General features: G+C 41.0%; 2 protein-coding genes across 2 annotated transcripts; one reads left to right on the top strand and one right to left on the bottom strand.

Annotated features, from left to right (window-relative positions):
• Positions 1 to 7,851, top strand: LOC145483700 (uncharacterized). Its single transcript, XM_081462246.1, has 5 exons — positions 1 to 624; positions 2,865 to 4,216; positions 4,710 to 4,919; positions 5,549 to 5,841; positions 6,156 to 7,851. Exons 1-5 carry the CDS (start codon positions 405 to 407, stop codon positions 6,859 to 6,861), a joined length of 2,781 nt encoding a protein of 926 aa, XP_081318372.1. The 5' UTR covers positions 1 to 404; the 3' UTR covers positions 6,862 to 7,851.
• LOC145483721 (tubulinyl-Tyr carboxypeptidase 2-like) lies at positions 7,474 to 27,778 on the bottom strand. Its single transcript, XM_081462270.1, has 11 exons — positions 27,560 to 27,778; positions 26,334 to 26,422; positions 25,735 to 25,791; positions 24,618 to 24,692; positions 23,690 to 23,767; positions 12,818 to 12,911; positions 11,988 to 12,033; positions 10,533 to 10,612; positions 9,578 to 9,661; positions 8,909 to 8,979; positions 7,474 to 8,233 (listed from the first exon to the last, which is right to left on the bottom strand). The coding sequence occupies exons 1-11, from the start codon at positions 27,764 to 27,766 to the stop codon at positions 8,176 to 8,178; spliced, it is 939 nt and encodes a 312-aa protein (XP_081318396.1). The 5' UTR covers positions 27,767 to 27,778; the 3' UTR covers positions 7,474 to 8,175.
• Between the last annotated feature and the right edge of the window lie 60 nt (positions 27,779 to 27,838).

Genomic DNA, 27,838 nt, shown 5'->3' with positions numbered 1-27,838 from the left:
GTGAAGTATTGTTGTCTCGACTGGCAGATTAATTATTTGTAGTGTTAAACAGTGATATGAACTCTTTTGTTTGCTGTCGTAGTTAGCAATGGCTCCAATGTCTATCATGCACGCGAAAACCTTAATAATTACTTCCCACGTGCGATTCCCATGGCGACGCACCAAAAGTGGCATTATAACTTTTACATATGAAAAAGTTACGTCACATATTTTGAAAGCAGTCTGTTCTTACTTAAGCCGAGCTTTTGTTATGTACACAATTATTCTATGTCGGTCTCTTGGGAGCTGGTGTTGCTTGGAGCTGGCTGAAGTAGTTTGTTTGCACATTTAGTTGTTTGCTGTCTTGCGGGGTCTCGTGGCCATACACATGAACTACATATTACTTTGAGAGCATTGCAATCAAAATGACAGTCGGTTTAACGGACTTGTTGGATCTAGCCATTAGTCCGCAAATCGGACCTGTGAATTTCTTTCATTTACGGAATCTTCTACACACTATTGTAGAACATTTTGGTATCGGCGAAATAGACGCACAGCAAGCAGAGGTCAGAGGTCCACAGTCAATAAGATCTTCATCTGAAGCCTCCAGCAGCGTTGATTCTTCGGACAGCGAAGAAGATGAAGGTTGGTATTTTCAAGGATATGTTACGTTTGGCTGTCGCTTTGACGAGCAATTTTGAAGTGGATCTAAGAACTTATAACTTATTACAGTTATCTCAGTTGTACGGCATTTAATATAACAACTATAAAGATCTTTGCAGTGTTACCTACCAAGTTGTCTGTTTTCAAAGTAGAACGGTATGGTTAAACGCGAAGAACATGGCTTTTTCGTAATCGTGCATTCCAGTCGCTTGCCTGGCCGGTTAATTATTTCTTTTGTTTGTATTCACAGCATGATGGGTACAGTAATCAAAACTTATATTGTGTGTTTGTTTTCGAAATAAATAAGGTCCTCAAGTCTTTTTAGTTTGTTTCTCCGTAGTCTTATGTGTTCAGAATGTGTCAAGTATTTGCTGATCAACACGTTTTTCTCTGTGGCAACTCCAGTTTTATCCCGAGTTTTATTTCCAGTTATAAAGTAATAGGAGTCGAAAAAGAGAAATAAACAAACTCTCATCACACAGATAACTAATCTACTTTTGCATAGTCTCCCCGGACGTAAATACTGTGTACATGAATTGTCGCCATCTTCAACTGAAAAAAGGATCCACAAGGAATCTAGACAGCCTTATCATTTCTACGAAACTAAGGTGCTCAGTAGGAACTGAATGTTCGTCGCACAAATGCAAAGAGACGTTGACTTGTGAGTTGAAACTGAAAGTCACCCGAGAGAGTTAAAGCTCAACTCTGAACTGCTCTCTTATTCCCGAATGCACCTGATAAGTTCAAACGTCAGTTTCTCCGGTGACAAGAAAAGCATCACTTAGGAATTGGACTTACAAGTTAAAACCAGGCTAGTTTACATGTTCAACGTAGACATTAGGTTTGATGCAAGGTGCGGGAAATGGCGAGACCCGGCTGAATGCAGTGTGCAACAGAATCGTTGTTAAGTTTAAAAAATCGATGAAAAACCTTGTTTAAGTTGATATGCCTCCTTTTATTTTAATTCTAAACAATAATCACCTCTTCAAGAATGCAATACTAAGTTACTTCTAAAACGCTGCGCGTGCACATGTTACCGATTGCACTTGTCGCGCACGTGAACATTCTCGGGCACATGATTTTTTTTACGCTGTAGTATGGGACCAGCGAGTCAGTGATGTGTTCACACAGACCTTGGCCCACCTTCATAACAACGTTGGGTTGAACTCCCAGGGCGAGCGACCAAGAGCCACCGTACCACATTGTAGTAAAATGAAATCGTCTCAGTTCCTGTTTAAAATGGACAATTTGCAGGAAAAATCTTAACTTCATATTTTCGAGCTTTCAAAGTCGTGTTATAACATAGCGAGCGCGCTAGTCCTACCTAATTCCTATTGAGCCATCATGAACGAAATCTCTATATACGCACAGTACGGCCGTGCGTATATAACATGACGTGTGCCGTTTCAATTTCGCTGCAAAATTTCCGTTGGGTTTAGTGCAAGTTTCCCAATGTGAAGATTATTCTGAACAATCCAAACCCTACTTTGAGCCTTTGACTTTTGCCAAGCTAAGATGTTTACTTAAACTTGAGTATTTTGACTTGTTTGTCTACATTTCCTTTGAGTATTTTTGACTTTGTTTGCCTAGTACATTTTCATTATAATTAATTCGAAGAAACGAATTTTTCATTGACTATTTTAGAAACAAGGTTAAGCGTTTCCGTTCAACTGTTACTCAACTGATTGTGGCGTGTTAGGATCCTAATGACCTTTGTTTTCCTTCATCGTACATCGTGAGAACTTTGTAGTCAATCATAAACAAAACATGTTTTAACGCCCAAGTTGTTGTCGCCACGTTATAAAAGAATTGGTTCATGCTTTTAGCTGTGCATATATCGAGTTATGGATGTACTTGGGAAGTTTGGAGAGCACTCAAAAAGCTAGAGTTGCTCTCGGCTATCGCCTCAAGCAACTCTTACGCTTCTTTCGTACCCTCCAAACTTCCCGCATGCCATGATCCATAACTCGATATACGGACGCTAAGCATGAACCAATTCTTTACTGTTACGTGAAGAAATGATTCAATTTTGGCTCGCTAAAAGTTAATTTTTAACGGTGTTAAAGAACTAATTATATAAACGGAAGAGGTTACGATCGTCTTGTAAAAGGATTGGGATCGATCGAACAAGGATCGAACCAGTCCAACTTTTTTTTCTGTGCATGAAAATAAGTTAATTGGTCTAGATGTTGACACGACTGTCAATATTTTTCTTTGCTCAGAAAGCGAAGACGAGTCTGCAGACGATGGTCACGTGAGCGAAGAAGAAGTGACGCAGACCATAATAGATGAAGACGGACAGGAAAAGACTGTCACCGTTATGGTTCAAAAGCCACCCAAACCAAAGAAACGGCAGTCTGAGCTCACCGACCAAGATGGCAACGACAAGGACGGTGAAGAAAAGAAGAAACGTAAGGACAAAGACAAATCAAGACATAAAGACAAAGACAGCTCAAGAGAGAAAGACGGGAAGCATTCAAAACACGAGAAAGAGGGTGACGAGAAAGACCACAAAAAGAAGAAGAGAGACAAGGATAGAAGTGGTTCATATGGCGGTGATTCTGTGTACGGAAAGAAAGATGACAAGAAAAAGGAACGTAGAATGACAATGGATGGACTATCTGAAGCCCCAGAGTTGATCAACATTAACCGCAGGTTGGAGGCAGCGGAAACAGGGATTAAAGGTCTCAGGAATATCATTGACTCCATGGTAAATCAGGTGGACTTTGGTGATGAGGTGGGTGGAATGTTGAAGGCGCAACTTGACCAGGTTCAACAACAGCTTAATAAAGTCGAACTCGTTCCTGAAGGGGAAGCTGCAAAGAAGGAAAAGAAACGGAAAGGATCCAAGGCTAAGGGGCCCCAGGACATGCCCCAGGACATGCCCCAGGATGGAATCATCACTGAAGGATCTCAGCAAGGCCCAGGAGCTGTTGAAGGCCAGGGTCAGTCCATGAAGGTGGTCCCTGTTATCCCACCACCTGATAGGATGTCCCAGGATATGCCCAAGCTACAACCCGGTCGCCTGCCTTCAAGAAAAGACGAAAAGCGCAAGATAAGCTTGCCAATGAGAGGGGAGCGGCCTCCCAGTCAGGGAGAGAAAGCGCCGCTAAGAAAGCGCACCACAATGGAAGATCTGAAGTTACGTAAGAAGGCACGAGAAGAAGGCGTGACTATAGAGGAGATAGAGGCACGAGAAACAGCTCAGGAAAGCAAGAAAGAGAAGAAGAGTAAAGAAAAGGAGAAGGAAAAGGGAAAAGAGGACGAGAAAGAAAAGGCGGACAAGAAGAAAGGAGAGGAAAGCAGTTCTGATGAGGAATCTATTGACTCAGAGGAAGAGAGAGAGGCAATGGAAGAAATGATCATGGAGGAGATTGAGGCAGCGCTGGAGAACACCGACGATCCAGAGGCTCAAGCGTACGCTTTGCGCCTCAGTATTGAACAAATGAATAACATGAAGAGAAACTTTGCACAATCACAGGAAGAGTTTAAAAAAGAAATGGAAAAGAATACGAGAGCCATTGAGCTGATCGCTAAGGATTTGGCCGCCTTCCGCTCTGCGAGAAAAGCTCAGGTGAGCAGTTGATTGTTTGTCTTTATTTTAGAAGTGTAGTAGTGCTGTATAGTGCTGATGCCGAACATTATATGAATTCTTATTCAAAACAATCGCTCGCTGTGGTTCTGAACAGGAAAATGTTGATAAGGTACGGTAAGGTAAGATAAATTTATTTAGCTTATTAATGAGGTTACAAAATTTATTTAGCTTATTAATGAGGTTACAACAAGGAAATGAAATGAAATTTGGGTTTTGATCTAGGGTAGCTTTATCGATCGATCAAAGAATCAGTCAGCTATAAGGCAAAGTAGGTGTTGAGTGACGTATTCTGTCAGACTATCTATATATATATAGTCAACAAAGCAAACTTTACTGGTCAAAACTTCATTTTTCTAGAGTGTTCTTTCAACTAGGCCAGCAACGAATGAGGGTTCCTCCTATCTTTTCACTACAACCCCGAACGCTTCAATGTTGTAGATCACGTGCAATTATTCCTTTGCTTTCACTACAGGACGCCGAAGGTTTCAATGCGGTACATCATGTGCATAGTATGGTGCTTGAACTGCAGGCTAAACATGAAAAGCTGGTCCAGACTACCGCTGAGCTGGTGAACGAGTACAACAGGCGCGAAAAGAGCCTGGAGGAATTGTATGGTTCAATTGACAGGCTGGATCAGAACAAGGCTGATAAAAAACATGTCAGCCAAGAAATCGGTATTAAGGTAAGTCAGACGCCCCTTCCCGCCCGGAGGGTACTCCCTTACGTCGGCTATATAAGTAAGTGCGGCCCCGAAAGGTATGGTCCTTAGCCGTTTTGGTCAGAAATAAGGTATCGATTTTGGCCATTTTGGTCTAAAATAGGGTATGGTTTTTGAATTTTAGCCTTGAGTTGGGTATGGTTTTAGGAGGAGCTATCCTACCTAATAAAAGCGGCATATAAACTTTGCTTTTGACGTCGGTCTGAACTAGGGAAGTAATTACAAGGTAGGTCTGAAACATGGTATTGATTTAAGGGTCAGGTCTTAAATAGGGTATCGAAGTTTTGGTCAGGTCATAGATAAGGTAGAGAAAATTGCAAATTTTTGTCATAAATAGGGTGAGGGGTTTGGGAAGCTGACCGCACACAATTCACACCTATGGATTAGCCATTCCCATCTCAGCACTTGCTTGTTTATCAGATCCAAATTTCTAAGCCAAAGGACGGACAGCGTACGGTGCATGGTTCCAATTATCGTTACTTGTTTGATAGCCGATATCAGAGGGAAAACCAAAAGTTGCTAGTGGACGTATAATCGGTTAGCTACCAAATTACGTATTTCATTACGTGTGTTTTATTTGTCCCTTCTTACAGGCCGACAAAGGAGACCTGGAGTCTAAAGTGAGCGTGAATCAATTTGATGAGAGCTTCAACCTGTTGGACCGCGGTCTTAGTGATGCGCTGGAGAAAATGGAGAGTCAAATGAGTATTGAAGATGCATTGAAAGAAACACTGCAAGAATTACAAAGCAAGTTGCATCTCAAACTCGATAGGCAGGAGCTGGATTCTCTCCGAGATCAGCTGGAATCACGCATCAGAGAAGTGCAAGTTGTACGAGCCACTGTGAAGGAGAAACCTGATGATGGAGAGCCAGCCGGATTTAGGAGGTAAAATCGTTCAGTGTCATCGTTTATTGTCTTGTACAGATGACAGTACGACCTGTTATTATGGTAAACATTTGCAAAAGTGGAATTTTCAACTTTTCCATTTCTTAAAGGGACTTTAAGGCGTTTTTTTCCGTACAATAATTTGGTAAACAAATTTACTTGTCGCGTCCACTATGTGTTAATCCAACCAAACTGATAATGTGGTGTTGGGCTCAATCGCTGGCGTTGACGTGAAAACGCCAGCGATTGAGCGTTCTTTGTAATCTTTAAATTAATATAAATTGTTTTAACCTAATCATTTATTTTCTTCTCAGGAACAAGACGGAGAAAGTTCATTGTATATCATGTGACCGCCCGTTGGAGGTTCAACCGGGAGGAATTGGACCCAACATGCCAAAGATCCAAGGTTTGCCAGGGCAGAAGTCTTCCAAACCCTACACAACTTTTGAACTGGAACACATCCGCCAACATCAAAAGATGAACATCGCTAAGAAACCTCCCGTCATAGGGGCTGACCTTGGTTACCAGGCACAAAAGCTCAAGAATGAGGTGATGGCCATGACAGGTCTCGTGGATCTGATAGAGCTGCCTCCTTCCCAAAGGTACTGTGGAGGCTCCCACACAATCATGCATCCATTCCGCCGATCTTTCAAGACAACGGGGTCTCATTTCAACCAATATGTCGTTATACGCGAGGACAGTGACGCCTCTGTCACATTACCTCGCCGGGACTTCATAGTACCACGCGACAGCAATCTAAAACGATACATGAAACCCAAGCTACCCGCCATAGGGCAGTCCAATACTCGAGAACCTTCTCCTCCTCCAGAGTACATGGCAGAGTATAATGATCGGCCCCTCAGTGCCCCGGCCACCCCTTCAGTGGGTCAAAGGCGTAAACTCAGCTCGCCCCAGGTAATCGACGAACCATCCAATTCTCCACCTCTGAACGAGGCTGCATCGCCCGTCGAAATGGAGAGAATATCCGTTACAATACCTTCTCCAGCCGAAGAGTCATAACGTAACTATTGCATTAGGTTTAAAGAAGCTAACTTGCAAAGGTTATGCTATTGTGAAAAATGAACTTGTAGTACATCATTAGTAGATTGGTTTGTAGTTGGCTGGAAGTGTGATTGGTCTGAAATATATTACTGTGGGCGTTTTCCTACCGACGCAAATATTGCCCACTTCTCAAAACGGGGCTAAATGGTAAGGAAATTTCCTGAGATGCGAACCATTTAACCGAAAATTCCGGAAATTCTGCGGCCAAAGTAAAAAAAAAAAGTTTTCCAAAATTTCGGTATACTTTGCGTGGTTGTCTTCTTCCTTTCCGGAAACTCTAGGTGCTGTTCCATTCGCGCCACTGGAAATGTTAGGAAATTGAATCCAGAATTCTCGGTCCGACGGAATGCGCACGGAATTTTGCAGTTTACCCTCAAATTTCTTGAAACTGTCGCAATCAAGAAAGCACTGGGTTTTTAATGTAATCCGCAAAGGCGTGTGCAGTCATCACTTCTTAGGAAGTACAACTGAGAAACAAAATAAGCTGGCCAAAAGTTCCAATTGTAAATATTCAGAAATATTTAATTTTGATTCTCATCCGACTGTTTACCTTGTATTTTATAAAAATCAATGTTTAGTTCTTGTGTATTTCTTGTAAAAAAGACTGCTTCCAAGAACCAACGATAACGTGCTTTAGCGCGGTTTTGTTTTCGTTGTTAAACCCAGAGAAAAGGAAATTTTACCTCTGTTGATTGTCACATATTCATTACTGAAATTGCGTGAAAACTATCTTACATAATGTTGACTGAGAATCTGAAGAATTCTTCTCTTGTAAAGAAATGAAAGTAGACGAGCAACAAATGTTTGAACGAGGTCGGGGATTTGTGTGTTTATTTATTTATTATTTATGTTTTGTATTTTATATTTATTTATAGTATTTTGTTTTCTTGTAAAGAAATTAGTGGTATTTAATTACAAAGAGTTGGATTAAAAATAAATATTTGCCTTTCTTGAAGTCTCTAAACGCCTGGTTAATTCTTCCAACACTCCTAAATTCAGCAACAGTTGACAACACTCGAGTCAAGGAAGTCCATTAGTTCTCAGTGTCTTTGCAATAGCCTCGATGCGATGTCGATTCAGCAGAAGACACGCTGCGAACAATACTGTATAATTCAGTTCCATCCACTGAGGTGCAAGCAGGACAGGCTACAGGTGATAAGTGGATGAATCCCATTTCTACTGTCATTAAATAAGGAGTTGTTGAGTGGACCCATCTTAGTAACACAACATTGTGTTAAAAGATTAATTGACAGGTGTCACGTCAAGACGTCGTCATACCCTCACATGATATGTCTTTGGCGGGCTGCACTGTTTGGCCCTGTCCTTTCGCCTATTAGTGTGAAAAAAAAAGCACAGGAAATAAATTCTCTTCCTGTAAAAAGGTAGGCGAAGTCTGAATACGAGCCAAGTGGCCCATCAGGCCGGTGCTTATGTTCACCTATGAAGTGACTAGGAGTATTTCCAGTCCCCCCTGGATGAGACCCCCAGTTGTCGGCATCCATTTATACACCTGGGTGGAAAGAGGCACCACGTGAGAGCAGTGTCTTGTGAAAGAACACAAAACAATGTCCCCAGCCAAGCCTCTCAAACCATAGGCGAGCACACTAACCATTAGGCCATTCATACATACATTCTCTTTCTGTAGTGTAAAATAATCAATCGAGTAGGGTGAGTGTAATGGTACCCAGCCTCCAATACATCTACAAAATCTATTTCTCTGAAAGGAAACGTTTTCAGTGTTTCCATAGTTGTGAGAACACATAAAATGCATTTTTGGGAGAAAGAAATAAACAAGACAAACAATGCCATAGAAACTCAAGGCATATGCCAGTTGGGATTGTCAGAGGTGTTTGGAGTCCTCCCAAACTTTCTCATGTTTCTATAAATTAACACTTTGCGACAGTACTGTCATCTCTGTTTTATAGTTTAATATCAGTTCAAACCTAATCAATGACCACGATGTAATCTGTAAATGGAGCTATAGCAACAAAATATCTCCACTTACGGTGAAAGTTGCGTGGAACCTCCAGTGGGATTGTCAGGTTTCCTTGGTGAGCTGATATAGTACGGATGATACTGCAAACCAAAAGTATCCATGTGCTTTTTAAGTAATGCGATGAAACCAAAGGAGGAAGAAAAACAGTCAATAGACTACCCCGAGCTTGAAAGCACTTACAGGAGGTAACAGTGATTTTGGTGTCCATCTATTTAAATTAGTTAATCTAATTATTTTTTTAAGCATTCTTTTCTATTCACTTCAAATCCACTCATTTCCTATTGATTTTCCTCCTTGATACAAATAAAAATAAAAATGCTTAAAATTCAAGGTCCGGTGCTAAAATGAATGAGAAACGTATGAATGAACGCATGATTATACCAACAAAGAATTTCCTAAAGTAAATGCTTATTTTAGGCTGTAGAAGAAATGGTCTAATGCATTACCGTAAACTTCCGATAGTAACGACCATCGTGACTCTCAGAATTGGCAGCCTTTGGGGTTCATTACTTTTTTGGGGGAGTTGATACTTTCCAAAGTTTACGGTATGTTAATGTACATTTTTATTCTGTTTTTATAGTCACTGGTGGGGTGGTCTAATCCAACACTTCCTTATCCTTTACTAACAGAAAATGATCCAAAACGAAAAGACAGTCAGACCACGAAATGTTAACTTACCGAGATTCTGATCTCTCTTGAAAACCTATCCAGAATGTTTTTCATTTCAAGTTGACTTGTCTTCAGAGGGCTCAGTATTAGGTACTGCAAAATACACAAAGAATAACATTGATGGTATAATAGTTAAGTTATGTAATCCTTAATACACATTATGCACATGTAACAATATCAGTAGATGTTCATGAGAACTTGGAAGTTTCCATAAACATTGTACTTAACGTTTTCTTGAAGGGGGTAAAGGATTTATACTGGTCCATCACGACTCACTCCCCAGTATTTGATCAGGTTGCTATCCACTCCCCCCCCCCTTACCCCCCTTACCCCCCCCCCCAAATAGCCTGGGTCATGAGAAAGAAACACAAATTGCAGAAGGGAACTGTGAGAGGAACACTGAGTGTGGTAGTGATTTCCTGGATTATCATACGTTGAGAGAAGACAAAGAGACATCGAGAGAACTGTGCAGGTGTGAAATTACATGCACATGCAATGAAAGAAAATGTTCTGGCAAATTCTCGAACAACCATAATAGCATTTATATTGTCCTTCAAAACTAAAGATTGTACAGCTTGCAAATATTGGCTGCTGGTCACCTCTCAATTCATAATTCTTGCAATCAAACGAGCTTGTTCCACCATCACATTACTTTACAATGTTGTACATGGCTTACCAAAGTTCTAGTATTGATTGGCAATTTGCTTCACTTGAGTTAAAAGTTCTGCATTTTGATTTGATTGAGACTATTTGTTTGAACATTAAGAGGGAAAATAAATGCCCAGTGGTTGACTGTTTGTTTTGGCATACTGTCTATACCTGAATATGAAAATCATTGAGCTCATTTGATGTTACTGCCACCACTACTGAGGTGGTTCCTTTCCTTTAAAAGTTTTGTTCTACAGGATTATTTCTGGAGCCAATCATAATTTTCTGCTTTTTAAGTTGGTAGGAAATGGCTTACCCTCCACTGAATTCTCTCACAGCTGTGGATATCATGAACTACAGGCAGACTTAATTTGATTTTCTTCACAGTATGGAGGTCTGAAAGAAATAAACTAGGTACTGAATTTTAATTCACTACTTTTGGGAGGCAGCAAAATTTACCATTACATAATGTTGTGGGAAACCAACGAGCAAAATAATAACATTATTTGCTATATATTGCTGTCACTATATCGCGCGATCTGCCTTATTACCAATTTGTAATCAACCAATCAGATGCCTTGGCTACAGGCCCAATACCCTGCATTGCAATACATCAATACTTGCCCTTGTATGCAATTGGTCTAAACATGTCACATGACGTAGCCAAAACCTGGGGAATATCAGAAGATATCTTGCAGTTTTAAAAATGTGTGTTATAGATTCATATGACTGTTCAGTTTTGACCCAAATTGAAATTGTTAAATTGATTAGCAAAAAATCTTTTGACTAGCAATGTTTTGAATGCCTATAGAATTATTGTGATATTTAGTGGAAAAGAGGTAAGGGGAAGAACCCCAATTGGCACAAAAATATGCTTGCATATTTGTACTTAGACATTATCAGTTCCTTGAAGCTCACAATTATTTTATTTTGAGCTTTGTTTATGGAAAACTGTTAGCTTCTCGGAACAGATCATGTCTTAGGACAAAAGAATGTCTACAGAAATATTCTTGAGCCAAATGACTGGTATTGTTCATATATCAAGTCACCTACTTGATAATCATCAGATAAATACTTACTTCTGCTTTATTGTACCTTTTCATACACTTCACCAGCAAACCATAAAATTCTGGTTATAAGCCCCCCTCCTCTGAAAAAGGCCCTTCTATAAATAAGTATATACATAAAGAGGGTGTCTCAAAAACTCAAACGTAAAATTCTCAGACCTCCTGGATGTCTTGAAAACTCAGACCCAAAAAACTCAGACCTTCTGGGTATCTTACAAACTCAGACCTTAAAAATGAAACCCCTTTTTTTTTGCTTCAAACAACAACCTCCCTGCTTCCTTTCCTTAAGTGTGCCTTGAATGGGAGTGTTGTTCCAAAGAACACACAACATCTTTTTGTACTGCTGGATGACAGCCTCATCAGGTTATTTTGAAAAAGTTTTTACACCACTTATCACACCCCCCAGCCCCTATTTATAAACCCACCCAAAACCCTTATGAAGTTGTATAAGCCCAGAGCTTATAAATGGAATTTTCTGTATAAGGTTTGTAAATTTTGGTCTCTCCATGGGTATTTTGGCTCCACTGTATCTCACTAAAATACAAACCATGGCTAGACCATTGTTGCCTGATATGCAGGTGCAAACGTGCACCATAAAGCTATGATTAGGTCTAAACATGCTTGCTTAACATATTTTTTGTGTTGATAGGATAACAACATAAAGTCTGAATTACTGCATGGATTGTTTTCATCAGTTTACGTACAATTGTTATACGACTTCGTAAAATCTTCTAGCAACTCCCAGAGGCTCTGTTGAAAGAAGAAAACTACCTTAAGCACTTAGTTTCTATAGCGAGGTGCCATGGCAACTGAGGATAAGGATGAGGATAATTTTGAAAGGTCAAAACCCAAGACACATTTTCATGATTTGATGGAAACCTGATTTTGTTAACATTACAAAATATGTCCATTCAAGCCAAAAAGGGGAGTTATAATGAGCTATGTATGGACCAGGTTAAAAGGTCAAAAACTGAAAAAGTATCTGGCAGACCATTTCAAATTCTGTTGTGTTTTGGGAATGGGATTTCACAGAACCCATGACCTCTTCGATGCAGGTGCAGTGCTGTACCAACTGAGCTATCAAGCCAACTGGGAGCTGGCCTTGTTGTGAGTTTGTAATATACCTGTACATGGTGAAGAATACTTGTAAGTGGATATATGAAATATCATGTATTTGAACTGAGGAGAAAGATACGAGCCAAGACCCATGACTCATGACCTCTCTTCACTGTGTACAGGAGCAGTATGTTGCGAACATACAATGTGACCAGCACTTGCTCATTGCTCTGGAGTTTGACTTTTCCTTAGTTATTAAACCACAGACTCAAACACTGACCAAAACAAGCTCCACGTGATCAAGGCGGTCCTCATGCCACCAGCAAAGGAAATGTACCTTCCTCATATTGATCATGATCATTACTTTCAATAACATGCATTTTGTTCATTTTCAGCATATTAATGAACTACATTAACCAAGCCCATTAGTTCCCAAATGAAAAGAAAATACACCTACTTATAATGTCCTTTAACCTACTTTAAACTTTAGGGGCTTGAACATCAGGTCATCTCTCCTACTTAGTCCCAATGTCCCAAATTTTCCATTGTGGTGCACACCAAGAACCACATGCCTATGTGAACCACAGAAAAGGAACACAAAATGAGTTATTTATCATCAGATGAAAATCCTTCTAGAAATCAAACAGTTCCCCATTTTGAATAACGACACTGAATAAAACAACCGCTGTACACAAAAATCGTAGACTCAAATGAAGTCAAATATTCTGTGGACAACTCAGTCTTGCTCCCATGTGATTCAGTAGCTCAGTCTTTCTCGAACAGACAAAATGATCTTCAGGATATTACTCATGATTTGTTTTGTTTGTTTTGTGCCGAAAATTATGGCACAGAAGCAGCTAGTCTTCTGTTTTTTTCCTGAGTGTATCAAAATGAAATATGGGAATGAGGATAAAGCTATGGGACAGCAAGAAATTCCAATGACTACGCTACAAAAGTTCAGAGTGGAGTGGAAGCAGTAGTATTCTTGGCTGGCCTGGACTATAATTATGTGGAAATTTTTGTGCTTTTGCAAGACTCAGTATATGGTAGTCCATCGAAGCTTCCTCCTCCTTTGTCACTGGAGTATGGACCAATTTTGAAACAGTACACTTGGACAAATCATCAATTAAGTCGCTATTAAGCCCACTTTATGCCACAACATCCCGGAGACTGTCCCTTTAGCAACAGCAACAACAGCAATAACAACAACAACAACTTTATTTTCTAAATAAACGTTTTCGGAAAAGAGTTGTCTGGATTGGATCAATTTTATTCACTATAGTTATTCAAAATGGCGGCTGAAGGCAATGCAGAGTGAAAAGAAAAGCACCCTCCGTGCAGTGTAAGTATATAATCGCAGCTTCTTAACATACCACTCATCTGAAATAGCATTTTTTAGGGGTAGTCCATTTCAGGGTAGTCCATTTGGGTAGTCCATTTGGGTAGTCCATTAGGGTAGTCCATGGACTAGGGGTCAGTGTTTTGTCAATCACCATTTGCTCTAAACTTAACATACAGAGTAGTGGTTTCCTTAATGTTGGTTTTGAAACGTGATGTTAATTCGTTTTTTGGTCGCAGGAACTTACTTTACCGTAGATGTTATCAAGTAATTGTCACTTTCAAACAAGGCCTTACTTACTTACTTAATCTACTGTGGTTGACCAGCCTTCAGCTGCTATGTCCGTTAGGGAAATAGTCATAACCGTTAGGTTTTGCATACGTGTTCTCCGGTTAGATATATCCACGAGGTTTTCCTCAGTTAGGTCAGTTCAAGTGCAGATTTCACTGCGTCAACTTCTACTCGGCATTGGGCCATAGTTTCTCTATACACTGTTACTCGTCTATTCTATCAAGTCAAGTTCAGTGCGTGTGCAAACCAAAGTGAGTAATCTATTCCTTGTTCTTTAGGGTTAGTTCTTAGGTTTTCTATTGTTATTTGTTTCGGTTGAGTTTCCTTTTATCGTTACTAAATTGGTTAGTTAGTTCTGTATGCTCAGAATCGTGCTTGATCAGGTCCATATCTCCAATATAGGGTTATTTTGCCATGAAAGTACCGTCCAAGTTACGCACCGTGTAGCCTATTAATCATTTTCCAGCCTTCCGTACGATCAGTATAAGTGCCGATTATGTTACACTTCCATGTTATGGACATTATTGAGAATGCTAGCAATAGTTTCTTCATTTGTGTTATTTTATCTTTATACTTCGGTATGTTAGTTACGTTAGCTTCTATTTTCGTTATTGTATTTCAGTTCGAACCGGCATACAGTTTACATCATACGACTTACGGCTTAGCTTACAGCACGTGGTTTAATTCTACCTTCGTCTTGGCATGTGATTCGTTTCATTTGAGTTTGTATGGAACATTGATCTCTGTCAATTAAACTTTGTTTACATCGTAGTCAGAAGTTCTTGTTGAGTTCGTTTTAACACTACGCACTGCTCTACGCATGTGATTACTTGGATTTTTGGCCTGCTATATTCTGTCCTTGTAACTCACATTTAGTTCGAATTTGCTGCACCGCGAAGGAATTCGAAGAATTCGCTGACTAATTCGCACGTCAATCACTCCAACGCACTTCAACCCTGTGTTATCTGCAATTTGTCACTCAGTGTAACACACGATTGTCGTTTTCTTATCTACCACAATTAATCGGATTTATCAAGGATTAACGTTCCACAATGGCTTCCGCAAAACCGCAATCACCGGATGATCTAAAGGCTGCCCGCAGTTTTGCGAAGACAAACGTGACAAGAAAGGTCAATAGACTTAATGAGTTATTGTCCGCACGCGAATCCGCCGACGCCATTCAAAGAGTCCAGATTGAGCTAAACGAAGTTCTAGAGGAATTCAAAATCGCTCATGAAGCTTATCATAGCCAAATTAAGACCGAAAGAGAACGTCAAGATTTGGAAAAATATTACGACTCGCTCGTAGAACTAGCGTCGGAACTAGAGAGAGAAATCTCTTCATGGATCATGCAACCAGACGCTCAAAGGTTGTTGACAGCTCAAAGTGCTTTCGTCGGCCCCAAGGATTCTGTAAGTAACGCCGGATCGCGTGATTCGTTCCACACGCGATCTGTTATTGGTTCTCGCACAAGCAGTACCCCTAGTGCAAAGGCAAGGTCCGCTGCAAAAAAGGCAGCGTTAGAGGCCAAGGCAGCTACCCTTCAAAAACTGCACGACCTCGAAATCGAAGAATTGAGAATCAAGCAAAGAAAAGTGAAATCCAACTGCAAGCCGACATCGCAGAGGCTGAGGCCGAGAGACAAGTGTTCGAGGAGGCAGAAGCCGAGGAAAACCGCGAGCGTGAGCTGTTTCATCGGGATGAAGTCACGCCGGTCAGAGCAGCACTCAAACCCGTAAAGTCTGCGTCTACGCCCATGGAGGGAGGCCCCCCAGGCAATATCATTGACGAGACAGTAGTCGGTTCTCAAGGCAAGCAACCCTATGAACCAAACGAAACTCGACAGCCATCTAAGTATCCTCTGAACCCCGAAGCACCTGAATATCGCCATAGGATGACACCAAACCAAGAAAGTTTGCCATATGACATCAAACCCAGTAGCCATCACAATGCATCATTCGTTCGTCTAATGGAGACGCAAGATCGACATAACCAAGCCCTTATGCAGCTTGTACATCATCAGCAGCAAAGTACAGTAGCACTGACTCTTTCGCAACCGAGTATGCAAGTTTTCAGCGGTGATCCCATCGATTATTGCGACTTCATACACGCGTTTGAACACCTCGTGGAACAGAAGACCACAAGTTCAAGCTCTCACCTGTACTACCTAGTGCAGTATACTTCTGGTCCTGCCCAGGAACTAATGAGGAGTTTTCTTTCCATGCAAGAAGAAGAAGGCTACGTGGAAGTGAGAAGGCTGCTGAAGGAAAGATACGGTCGGAGCTACAAGATCGCTGCCGCGCATGTTAAACGACTAATTGAGGGGCCATTGATTAAACCTGAGGACGGATCAGCGCTTGAGCAGTTTTCCATCCAGCTTTCAAGCTGCGTCAATACTTTGAAGGAAATTGGTTACGTCAATAAGCTGGACAATCCCGACAACCTCAAGAAGATAATCGACCGGCTTCCGTTTGGAATTAGATTGAAGTGGCGCGATACTGTTGACCGTATCATAGAAAAGGAAAACCGAGACGTCATGGTCAAAGATATCATGGACTTTGTGGCAGCTAAGGCAAGAGCTGCAACCCATCCCATTTTTGGCAAGGTGGTAAATGAAAACAGGGGAAAGCAAGTTAACGGCAAATCGTCGAGAAAACCGCCAAGAGGAGGGGGCTTCTCAACTCAAGGCAAACCTCCACCCGATAAAACTTCAAAGGAAAAACCCAAGTGTCCATCATGTTCTTCTAGCCACTGGCTATCACGCTGCGACAAGTTTTGCAAACAGTCTCTCCAGGAAAGGCAAAGGTTCGTAGACGACCATAAACTCTGCAGTAACTGCCTGACAGCCGGTCACTTCGTGCGCGACTGCCCAAAGGAAAGCTTCTGCAGGGTAGAAGGGTGTGTCGGTAAACATTCTACCTTCCTACATCCAAGAAGCAATACAAACGCGTCAACCGCTTCAACCATAACCGAAAGCCCAACTGGGGGCCAAGGCAAAGGCGTGGAGCCACCGCCCGTTAATTCTAACTCTGCCAACCATGGTTACATCAAGTCCAGTTACTCCACATCAAGTAATTCAGTAACCGGGCTCGCGATTCTTCCAGTCCGGGTCAAGGCAAAGGGTCATGGTAAACTAGTGGAAACGTACGCATTCCTGGACTCCGGTTCAAACACGTCGTTTTGCACCGAAAGCCTTTTGGAAAAGCTGAACTTCAAGCGAACTAAAACGAAGCTGTCACTAACAACAATGCAAGGTGAAAGCGAGCCTATTGAATGCTCCCTAGTCAGTTTGGAAGCTTTCGATCTAAGCGAGAACAAGACAGTACAGCTGCCAAAGGCCTACTCTAGGCCAAGCTTGCCTATTCCCCCTGAAGCTATCGCCCGGCAAGAGGATGTCAACCGCTGGCCATATTTGAAAGGCATCAACATATCTCACATAGACGCTGAGATTGGCCTTCTAATCAGCAGCGACGTACCGGAGGCTCTACAACCCAAAGAAATGAGACCAAGTGAGGATGGCGGTCCCTTTGCAACTCAAACAGTGTTAGGTTGGGTGCTTAACAGCCCGTTGGGCAGAGCAGCCACGACTGAAGTGTCCACTGCGAACTTTGTGCAAGGAAACAAGACCCTTGATGAACAATTTCATGAGTTTTGCAACCTAGAATTTAGCGACACCTTCTATGAATCAAAAACGTCTATGTCACTCAACGAACATTATGGAAGAAACAGTTAAACTAGAAAACGGTCATTACGAAATGGCTTTACCCTGGAAGTCCTACCCGCCATGCCTACAGAACAACAGAACTCTAGCAGAGTGCTGACTCCTCCAGCTGAAAAGGCGACTGCTGAGAGAACCACTTGTCCATCAGAAATACAAAGGGTTTATGGACGATCTGCTATCTAAGGATTACGCCAGGAAAGTGAACAGTCAAGACCCTGGCCCTCTAGGAACCCGCCAGTATCTTCCCCATCATCCCGTATTCAACCCACAGAAACCTGGTAAAGTGAGAGTAGTCTTCGATTGTTCAGCCAAGCATTACGGAACCTCACTGAACAACCAGCTCTTACAGGGGCCGGACCTGACTAACTCTCGTGTTGGTGTACTCTCCAGATTCAGAGAGGATCAAATAGCCCTAATGTCTGATGTGGAAGCAATGTTCCACCAGGTACGCGTCCGGCCAAGTGACTGCGAGGCTCTGAGTTTCCTGTGGTGGCCAGACGGAAATCTCGACAATCAGCCAGAAGAGTACCAGATGAGAGTCCATCTGTTTGGAGGCGCGTCTTCCCCAAGCTGCGCAAACTTCGCACTGAAGAAAATAGCGGAAGACAACAAAGCAGATTTTGACCCCCAAACCATTTCAACCGTGAAACGCAATTTCTACGTCGATGACTGCCTCAAGTCAGTTGGATCAGACGATGACGCCATTCGACTCGCAAGACAACTGCACGAGCTCCTAGCACGAGGCGGATTCAAGCTCACGAAATGGTTGTCTAATTCAAGAAAGGTCATCGAGTCCTTGCCAAGAGTCAGAACGAGCAGCTCAAGTCAAAAACCTCGACTTCAACAAGTTACCAGTGGAGCGAGCTCTTGGTGTACAATGGAACGTAGCCTCCGATCAGTTTGGTTTTAGTATTGTCATTAAGGACAGGCCTGCTACAAGAAGAGGTATACTATCCATAATCAGCTCAGTGTACGACCCCCTGGGGTTCGCCGCTCCATTTATTCTCAATGCGAAACTGATCCTGCAAGACCTTTGTCGTAACAAGTATGGCTGGGATGACAAGATTCCAGATGAGTTCCTGCACCGCTGGCAAGTATGGCTGCAAGAGCTACCCAAACTAGAGCAACTAACAATCGACCATTGCTTCAAGTCACCAGACCTCGGCGAGATCACGTTGTGCCAGCTTCACCACTTCTCCGATGCGTCACAACAGGGTTATGGAGCCGTCACATACCTCAGAATCACAGGTCATGATGGAAACGTGAAATGTTCATTTGTCATGGGAAATCCAGACTTGCACCAATCAAACCAGTTACCATTCCCCGACTGGAGTTATCAGCAGCCGTTGTAGCAACAAGACTAGAGAAAATATCTCGAGGGGAGTTGAGTCTACCGATCAGTCATTCTTCTGGACAGACAGCACCTGTGTCCTGCGTTACCTAGAAAACCAAGACAGGCGCTTTCAGACTTTCGTTGCCAATCGGGTCGCAACGATACACGACGCATCTTCTCCCTCTCAGTGGCGATATGTAAACACACAATTCAATCCAGTGGACGACGCATCAAGAGGTGCGTCAGCAGACTCTCTCCAACGCTGGATACATGGCCCAGAATTCCTAACTCAGTCAACTGAGACATGGCCACAACAACCTGTTGACATGAACGTTACCATTCCTGATGATGACCCAGAAGTCAAGAAAGACGCGGTGGTACATATGAGCGAAGCTTCTACTCGAGATCCTGTTTTAGAAATCATTGAACGGTTTTCATCCTGGACCTATCTCAAGAAGATAGTAGCGTGGATACTCTGTTACAAGTGAAACCTCACCCGTCTTAGCAAGGAACGAAGGAGAGGAGTGACGAGTCCAATTCAGTCAACCGACACAACCACGCCCATCGCCATAGCGGAACTGAACAACGCTGAATTCGAAATCCTCAAGCACGTCCAGAGCAAATGCTTCAAGGAGGAACTCGGTTGTCTTAAGGAAGTGGACCAACAGACAACTTCTAGCAGACAGAACGTGTTGAAGAAATCTAGCAACATTTTCAAGCTTGACCCAATCCTAACTCATGGTCTCATACGAGTTGGTGGTCGTTTACAACGAGCGCCAATCAGTACCGATGAAAGGCATCCAGTCTTATCCAGTATTACCACCACGTTGCTGGTCATTCGGGCCTAGAGTACACTTTGTCGCTCACTAGGCAGAGATACTGGATAATAAATGGAAGATCTGCCGTGAGAAACATTCTCAACGAGTGCTTCAGCTGCCGTAAATGCCAGACGCCAACAGCTCAACAAAAGATGATGAGTCTTCCCGAAGACCGAATAACGCCTTCGAAACCGCCGTTCACCTACACAGGTGTAGACTGCTTCGGGTCATTCGAAGTGGGACGCGGAAGGACAAGGGTCAAGCGGTATGGCGTGATATTTACATGTCTCACCCTACGTGCAGTCCACATAGAGGCGGCTTCCTCATTGGACACAGAGTCCTTTATCAGTGCGTTGCGCAGATTCATCGCAAGGAGAGGTCAGCCTGAGGAGATGCGATCCGACAACGGCGGGAACTTTGCGAGGGGAGAGCGCGAGCTACGGGAAGCAATCAACGAATGGAATCAATCGCAGATTCATGACTTTCTCCTCCAACGGAATATCAAGTGGACCTTCAACCCACCTGCCGGCTCTCACCATGGCGGAGTATGGGAGAGGTGTATACGGATGGTGTGCAAGGTCATGAAGGCACTGATGAAGGAGCAAGTGCTAGACGATGAGGGTCTCAACACCCTGTTGTGTGAAGTGGAGGCAATAATCAACGGACGACCTATCACAAAGCTGTCAGGCGATCTACGTGACCTAGAACCTGACACCCAACCACCTGCTGCTGCTGCGCTCAGGACCTACTGTTCCACCCGGAAACTTTACCAGCCATGACAACTACTACAATCGGAGATGGCGTCAAGTGCAGTATCTAGCAGACATATTTTGGTGGCGATGGGTCAGAGAATACCTCCTGTCACTGCAGCAACGGCAGAAATGGCACAAGCAGCGGAGGAATTTTGCAGTAGGCGACATCGTCCTGGTCTTTGATGACAACAAGCCCCGTAACTCCTGGCCACTCAAGTAATTGTCACTTTCAAACAAGGCCTTACTTACTTACTTAATCTACTGTGGTTGACCAGCCTTCAGCTGCTATGTCCGTTAGGGAAATAGTCATAACCGTTAGGTTTTGCGTACGTGTTCTCCGGTTAGATATATCCACGAGGTTTTCCTCAGTTAGGTCAGTTCAAGTGCAGATTTCACTGCGTCAACTTCTACTCGGCATTGGGCCATAGTTTCTCTATACACTGTTACTCGTCTATTCTATCAAGTCAAGTTCAGTGCGTGTGCAAACCAAAGTGAGTAATCTATTCCTTGTTCTTTAGGGTTAGTTCTTAGGTTTTCTATTGTTATTTGTTTCGGCTGAGTTTCCTTTTATCGTTACTAAATTGGTTAGTTAGTTCTGTATGCTCGGAATCGCGCTTGATTAGGTTCATATCTCCAATATAGGGTTATTTTGCCATAAAAGTACCGTCCAAGTTACACAACGTGTAGCCTATTAATTGTTTTCCAGCCTTCCGTACGATCAGTATAAGTGCCGATTATGTTACACTTCCATGTTACGGACATTATTGAGAATGCTAGCAATAGTTTCTTCATTTGTGTTATTTTATCTTTATACTTCAGTATGTTAGTTACGTTAGCTTCTATTTTCGTTATTGTATTTCAGTTCGAACCGGCATACGGTTTACATCATACGACTTACGGCTTAGCTTACAGCACGTGGTTTAATTCTACCTTCGTCTTGGCACGTGATTCGTTTCATTTGAGTTTATGGAACATTGATCTCTGTCAATTAAACTCTGTTTACATCGTAGTCAGAAGTTCTTGTCGAGTTCGTTTTAACACTACGCACTGCTCTACGCATGTGATTACTTGGATTTTTGGCCTGCTATATTCTGTCCTTGTAACTCACACTTATGACATTGAGTTTCAACTTGGTAATGAAGTGTTGCAGTAATTTTTGGCGATTTTCTTTTTGCGGCCTTGTAAGGGAATGCTTGCAGTTCAGAAGCTATGTTGTTCCCTGGAGGGGATACTGAGCCATTTACGGAAACCAAATCTATGTCAGTCTGCCCCATAAATTTACCTGAACTCTGGTCTGAGAGTGACACTGAGAGTTAAGTGTCTTGTCCAAGAACACAAGCCTGTTTCTACAGCAAAACCTCAAACCCAACCCTTTGAACTATACACTATTACCTCACCATCCCTCTCATATTAATTAAAAGTACAGACACAGTTTTCTGGAAGAGTTATCCAGGGAATTTCTTTCCACTATTAACCAAATCTGCATGGTCAGATAATAATATTGTTCTAATAGATATATCAAAATTTAATTAAATAGAAAGGTAGGTACAAAAGTTGGACCGGATCAACACGGAATGCCATATTCCAGGTCGGATCAACTCGCATCATAGAAATAAAAAATAAAATTAGAGGAAATTGAAACTTTTACACATTTCAGGGTTAAATTCCTCTCAAAAACAGGCCAAATCAAGAAAGACTAAATAAATACTACAGTTCTCTCTATTGTCAAGCTGCCGTAAGTTTTCAAGATTAGTGCCAGTTCCTATTGGATCAAGTTGTGAACTTGTGACCTGTGCATCCAGTGCTGGGTTGCATGGGACAACCATTTGACTTTTGAGGGGTGGGGAGGGAGTGTGATTTTGAAAAAAAAGTTTCTCCAAGCACATGGCACATTCACACACATTCAGTGAGCCGTAAAAAGCATGTTGCACAGAAAAAATACCATGAATACACAGAATAACATTAGATATATATCCAACTATCTAACATCCAATAGAATATCTATCTTACATAGAAGAAAATTCCTTGTGTGTGAGAGGGTTAAAAAAATTCCTGCCTATACCAGATCAAAACTCAAATGGTTGTCTCATGCAACCAAGTGCTGGACAGGGGTTCACAACTTGATCCAAGAGGAACTGGCATTAAAAATACAAAATGGCAGCTTGACACGAGTCTTTCTTGATTTGCCCTATTTTTGAGAGGAATTTTAACCTTCAAAGTTTCAATATCCTACAAAAACCTTCAAAGTTTCAATATCCTACCTACAAAGTTTCAATATCCTCTAATTTATTATTTTTAATGATCTGCTGTAATAATATAAAAAGAGTTAATCTTGTCTAAATAATATTATATACAAAAAGGGGAGGAAGGAGGCGGAGGGCAACAGAAGGACCATAATGCAGTTGGTGTAAGTATAACCAAGTAAGTAGTAATAAATGTTGTATTGTAACTGTAGTGTAAGTATTTTAAAGTAAGGAATGTAACATAATATAAGTGGAACTGAGGAGAAGGAACGCGCTGAGCTGGGACTTACATCGTGGGCCGCAGCAGCAGCTGTGGCCAAGAATAGGGACAGATGGCGAGCATTGATCTCTGGCCCTTAATCCCCCACTCGGGGGCAAGGAACTAAGCAAGCATTTCGTGTAACTATCTTAATGTAGGTAATGTAAGTATTGCATGGTAAGAAGTAGTGTTTGCAAGTAATCTGCAATGTGAGTAGTTTTGTCTGTGAGTCTAGAAATAAATTAAAAAAAAAAAAAAAACGATCTGAATTGATCCAAGTTCATCTGACCTGGACTGGCAGTCCAAGTTCAATGGTGCTTTACAATGTTTATGATTAACATTAAAAGTACTTCACCTACTTAAAATTACAATATCATTATAGGAATAAAAAGAATAACTCCATATAAAACAAAAAAATGTGTAACTTAATTGAAAGTCTAATGCAGTCCGACTTTTCTGTACCTGCCTTAATCTATCAAACAGAAGAATCAAGGTTTGTACAATACTGCATTATTTTTTTTTTAATCACCTGAAATCATCAACACTTTTCTCAAGCCCTTTACCACTTGTGTATTATGTCTTATAATGTATTACCTGTAGCAGTGTCCATTAAACTGTGTTTTAAAACTTATTGTAAACCGTTGTAGCTCAGTCATACCACATGTGAGATACCTTTTCTTAAGTTAAGTGCAAAACAGTGACTTCAATTGATTTAAACTTACATTGATCATTGCGCAATACAAATTGACACTTTAAAAGATAATAATATTACTAAAAATAATATTGTTAATACTGTAATATTATTAACATATAGATTTAGCCAAGCCTAAAAGTGGAGTTCCTGGGCCAGGTTGTTCAAAGTCCGATTAAGCTAACCCAGAATTAGGCAAGAATTTTGATTTGAGATTTGTAACTTTGCGGTGAGATTTTCTGTTTATATTGTTTGGCCTTTTGTTTTGAGTTTGAATAATCTCAAAATACACAAAACATAAGCATTAAAAAACATTTGTACACAAGAAAAATTTATACTTCAGTTAACTTTTAATCCTGGGTTAGCTTTGACAGGCTTCTGAACAACCCAGGCCTGATTACAGCAAGTTTAGGCCTGACATGAGCCTGCCATCCAATCAAAAACCAGTGCTTGGTCAGCAGTCAGCTTAAAAAAAACGTGACCTCAATGAGCTCTAGACTTGAGCCCGCGATATGGTCACGTGATACTGGTCAGTGATACAGTGTTTTGACAGGTTTAATATCAAAGAGGGATGCTATAAACCAAGGCTGCATGTCTCTGTCAACCCATTAGCTAAAGTATAGCTGCCATAATGCACGACTCCGTCGCCACTCTTCTGCCATTGTGCATATGCACCCATGAGCAATACCGCTAGCTATGATAACCATGAGAAAATTCATTCATGGGTTTCCTTTTCTTTCCTATATGAGTTAATGGGGCTCCACTTGGCAGTCTTTCGGGCTGCCAGAGTTCCACTGTTAAGAACCAGTTAGGAACATGTTAAAAGGATACAGTCCAACAATAACAGCTTCAAGACATTTAATAGGTAAGGATTCCTTTATCATTTCTCTTGCTGTATCCATAAGTCTAATGGAGAGATATTTAGAAACAAAATTTCAGCTCTTGATAGATTGACTCAACAAGATTTCATGATTTGATGGAATGATATTTGGCAGATTTTATCTAGTAGTTTGATTCATAGTCTGTTGAGAGCCCTTCCATTTCCTGTTAAGATTTTTGAGAGCACATTCAAGTAAATTGAAATTTGCAAGGGATTAAATGAGTGGGTGGGGGTACATGAACATTATTTGCAATTCATGTGATTTAATAAGTAGTAAGAATTATGAAAATGCCCCATTCATATGGCTGAGCCAGCACACTTTAGCAGCCATTGGTGGGCAGCAGCTTGATGTGCACTTTGTGCAGGGTTTTCAAGATGTTTTGAAGTAGATGTCTGCAGCTGGAAAAGTAGGCAGCTGTGACAAGTTGGGGACTGCACGGCCTCTCAGTCTGGGTTCATGTCTCCCTCTCCCAGAAAATTTTTAAATCTACAAGTTAGAAACTAGGAAATGCCATTAACTGCCAGCTTAGGATTGTCATCTTTAAAGGAGTGCGAATCAAGTGATAAAATCATCACATTGGTAAAGGTTTCAAATTTCACATTGCATGTTGTTTTGTCGGTATGTAACCGTTCTATCTTTTTTTTTTTTAAACGCAAAATTATTTCCAAATGAACAGTCGTTCTTGCCATTTTACTCTTACTTTTTATTTATTATTATCAATTTCAAAAAGGCCAGCTGAGATAGTTTCATTCAAAAATCCCTGTTTTCAAGGTAGAAATTCCTGATACAACACAGTCATGTTTTAACGGTAGGTTTAGATTTCACTTCACTTCCACATGTGCAGATCAACTCCCCAGAATTTGACAGCTGAAGGAGAAATAAATTGTCAGTTATTTTACTTTTATGTCTAATGTGTAAATAGTGTCCCCAATTAGTTTTTTAAAGCTAATTATCCTTTGACATTTAAATAACATCTTTCATTTATTCATTCATTCTAAGACTTTCACTCAATATAATAATACAAACTTAAAACCTATTAATAACAATGTAATCATTGGAACTATTACCCTGCCAATGGCCTCCACTTCTTAATTTCAAAAAACTGAGTTCCTGTATGATTGTATCTATTGGTGTTAAGGAACATAAAGTAATTTACACAAGTAAGAAAGTACTTTGAAATACAAGTATACAAGAACAAGTTTCAGCCTATTTTATTCCTGACAAACATATCATTCAATTCAGGGCAGGAAATAAAAATTGAAATTCAGTTGCCCAGTGAATGGGCCAGTACTTTTCAGTTTTCAGCTGACCCTACTAAAATAATACTTGCCCAATAGGTGTGCAGTGTTCATGCCTTATCTACTACACCTACAGACTAGGTTCTGTATATGATCGGTGATAGACAATAATAGAGAATGAACATGAGCAAAGTATGCTTGGATTTTAAATTGATCCATGCTTTCAACTCATTGTTTTGTTCATCTTGCAGTCTTAAGTTTTGAAACAGTTTTTGATTGGAAATTATCACTAACAAGACTATTGAGGCTAATTTCACTTGCCCGTTGGACCACCAAACTTCCATTTTCACTTGTCCAAAGGGAAAATTTACTTGCCCAAGGCAGTTGGGGCTGGGTTTTTCTGCACTGTTCATTCATTGTGAGGATACTGTAGTTGTTGCAAATAGTCGTGAATCATTCCCAGCTTCTCCTCCACTGACATGACGGGTGTAAACACAGGAGCTGTTGCATATGGCACCTAGGAGTCAATATAACCATACACTATTCAGTTATGAAAACAAATATTCCCTTAGAACTGCCTAATGGCTTTGATAATGGTTTTGAAAACCTAGTAAATGGCGCCATCTAAACACTACGGAGAAGGATTTTATCACCTTTCTTTTTGGGGCAGAGGGAAAAAGTTTATTTAAGAATCTGCACAGGTGGCAAAGGATTTCAGTGCAAAGCATAAGAAGTACCCGTATGCACGTACTTCTCCTCAGTATGGGCCACACAAGTTATTATTGTAACAGGAATGCAGATATCCAGCTGGAACATTTACTCATATGGATAGAGACATGTGAATATGTAGCTGCCATGCAATGATTTGGACAGCTGAACACTCAAGATTTTAGAGGCATCAGTAAAATGATGGTGATGATTCTCCTTTTTTCATTTTTGTTTAAGTGAAATGAATTCACAGTTGGCTCTAACCGCGCCAAGTGATATTATTGTAAGAGCTACTTCAGCTACTGCTGACCCTATGCGTGAGTTAAGGAGTTTCTAATGTTAGACAACAATTACCACAGGTTGCCCTTTTTAAGTTCTTAAGGTGTCTGTGAAGTAAAAAACAATTGCTGCTTATTTGAAAGGCTTTTCAAAGTAAAGAAGAATAGCATTTTCCTTTTTTGGAATATCTTTTTTCATTTTAGAGATATTTACGTTTTTGTATTTGTATTTTGTGTTATGTTACTTTGTTTAAGAAAACATGTGCTGTGTTTCTATAGAGTTACAGAAACATGAGTGAAAATTTGGGAGAGCGAAAAATGCTGTGGGAACATGAGCCATTAGGAGAGTGTTTCCACAGCTTTTTCGAGTTCTACCAAACTTGCATGAAAGTTTCTATTTAACAATTAGATTATGAACTCAAGATCTCTATCATGTATAGAAATCGAGAGCGAATAATCTAGTTGTTTTAGTATAAATCTACTAGTAGTTCAAAACTTAATCTAAATCCTCTTCATTTTGTTAACAAGAGCACATTGCTATGCTACTCACTATCTATCACAGAATAGAGAACGGCATTAGTGAAAGAACGCTAGTAGGTTAAACTAATTCAAAAGTATTACAGATGAAAATAGGCTTACAGATTGAAGCTCATTGCCATAGAGATTACCTTTGCTAGCTGCTGACTGTTCCGTACACTATGCACCATTTGAGCTCCTTTGGGATGTATTTTCTCCACATGGCGCCACATTCTTTCCCATGTTTTTTTACCTATTGGAAAACCATCCTTATTGACATAAAACAACACTCCACTTTCGTCTTCACTGGGCACATCCTTATTTTCCCCGTCTTCACAGAAACGAGCTTCATCAGCCATGGTGCTGATATCAGCTTATTTGTCTGCATATCATCGTTCTTTACCACTCCACTCGTTATCCAAATCGTTATC

The sequence above is a fragment of the Orbicella franksi genome, chromosome 4 (assembly GCF_964199315.1).
Source record: "Orbicella franksi chromosome 4, jaOrbFran1.1, whole genome shotgun sequence".
Lineage (NCBI taxonomy): Eukaryota > Metazoa > Cnidaria > Anthozoa > Scleractinia > Merulinidae > Orbicella > Orbicella franksi.
This window is presented reverse-complemented; position numbering and strand designations above follow the sequence as displayed.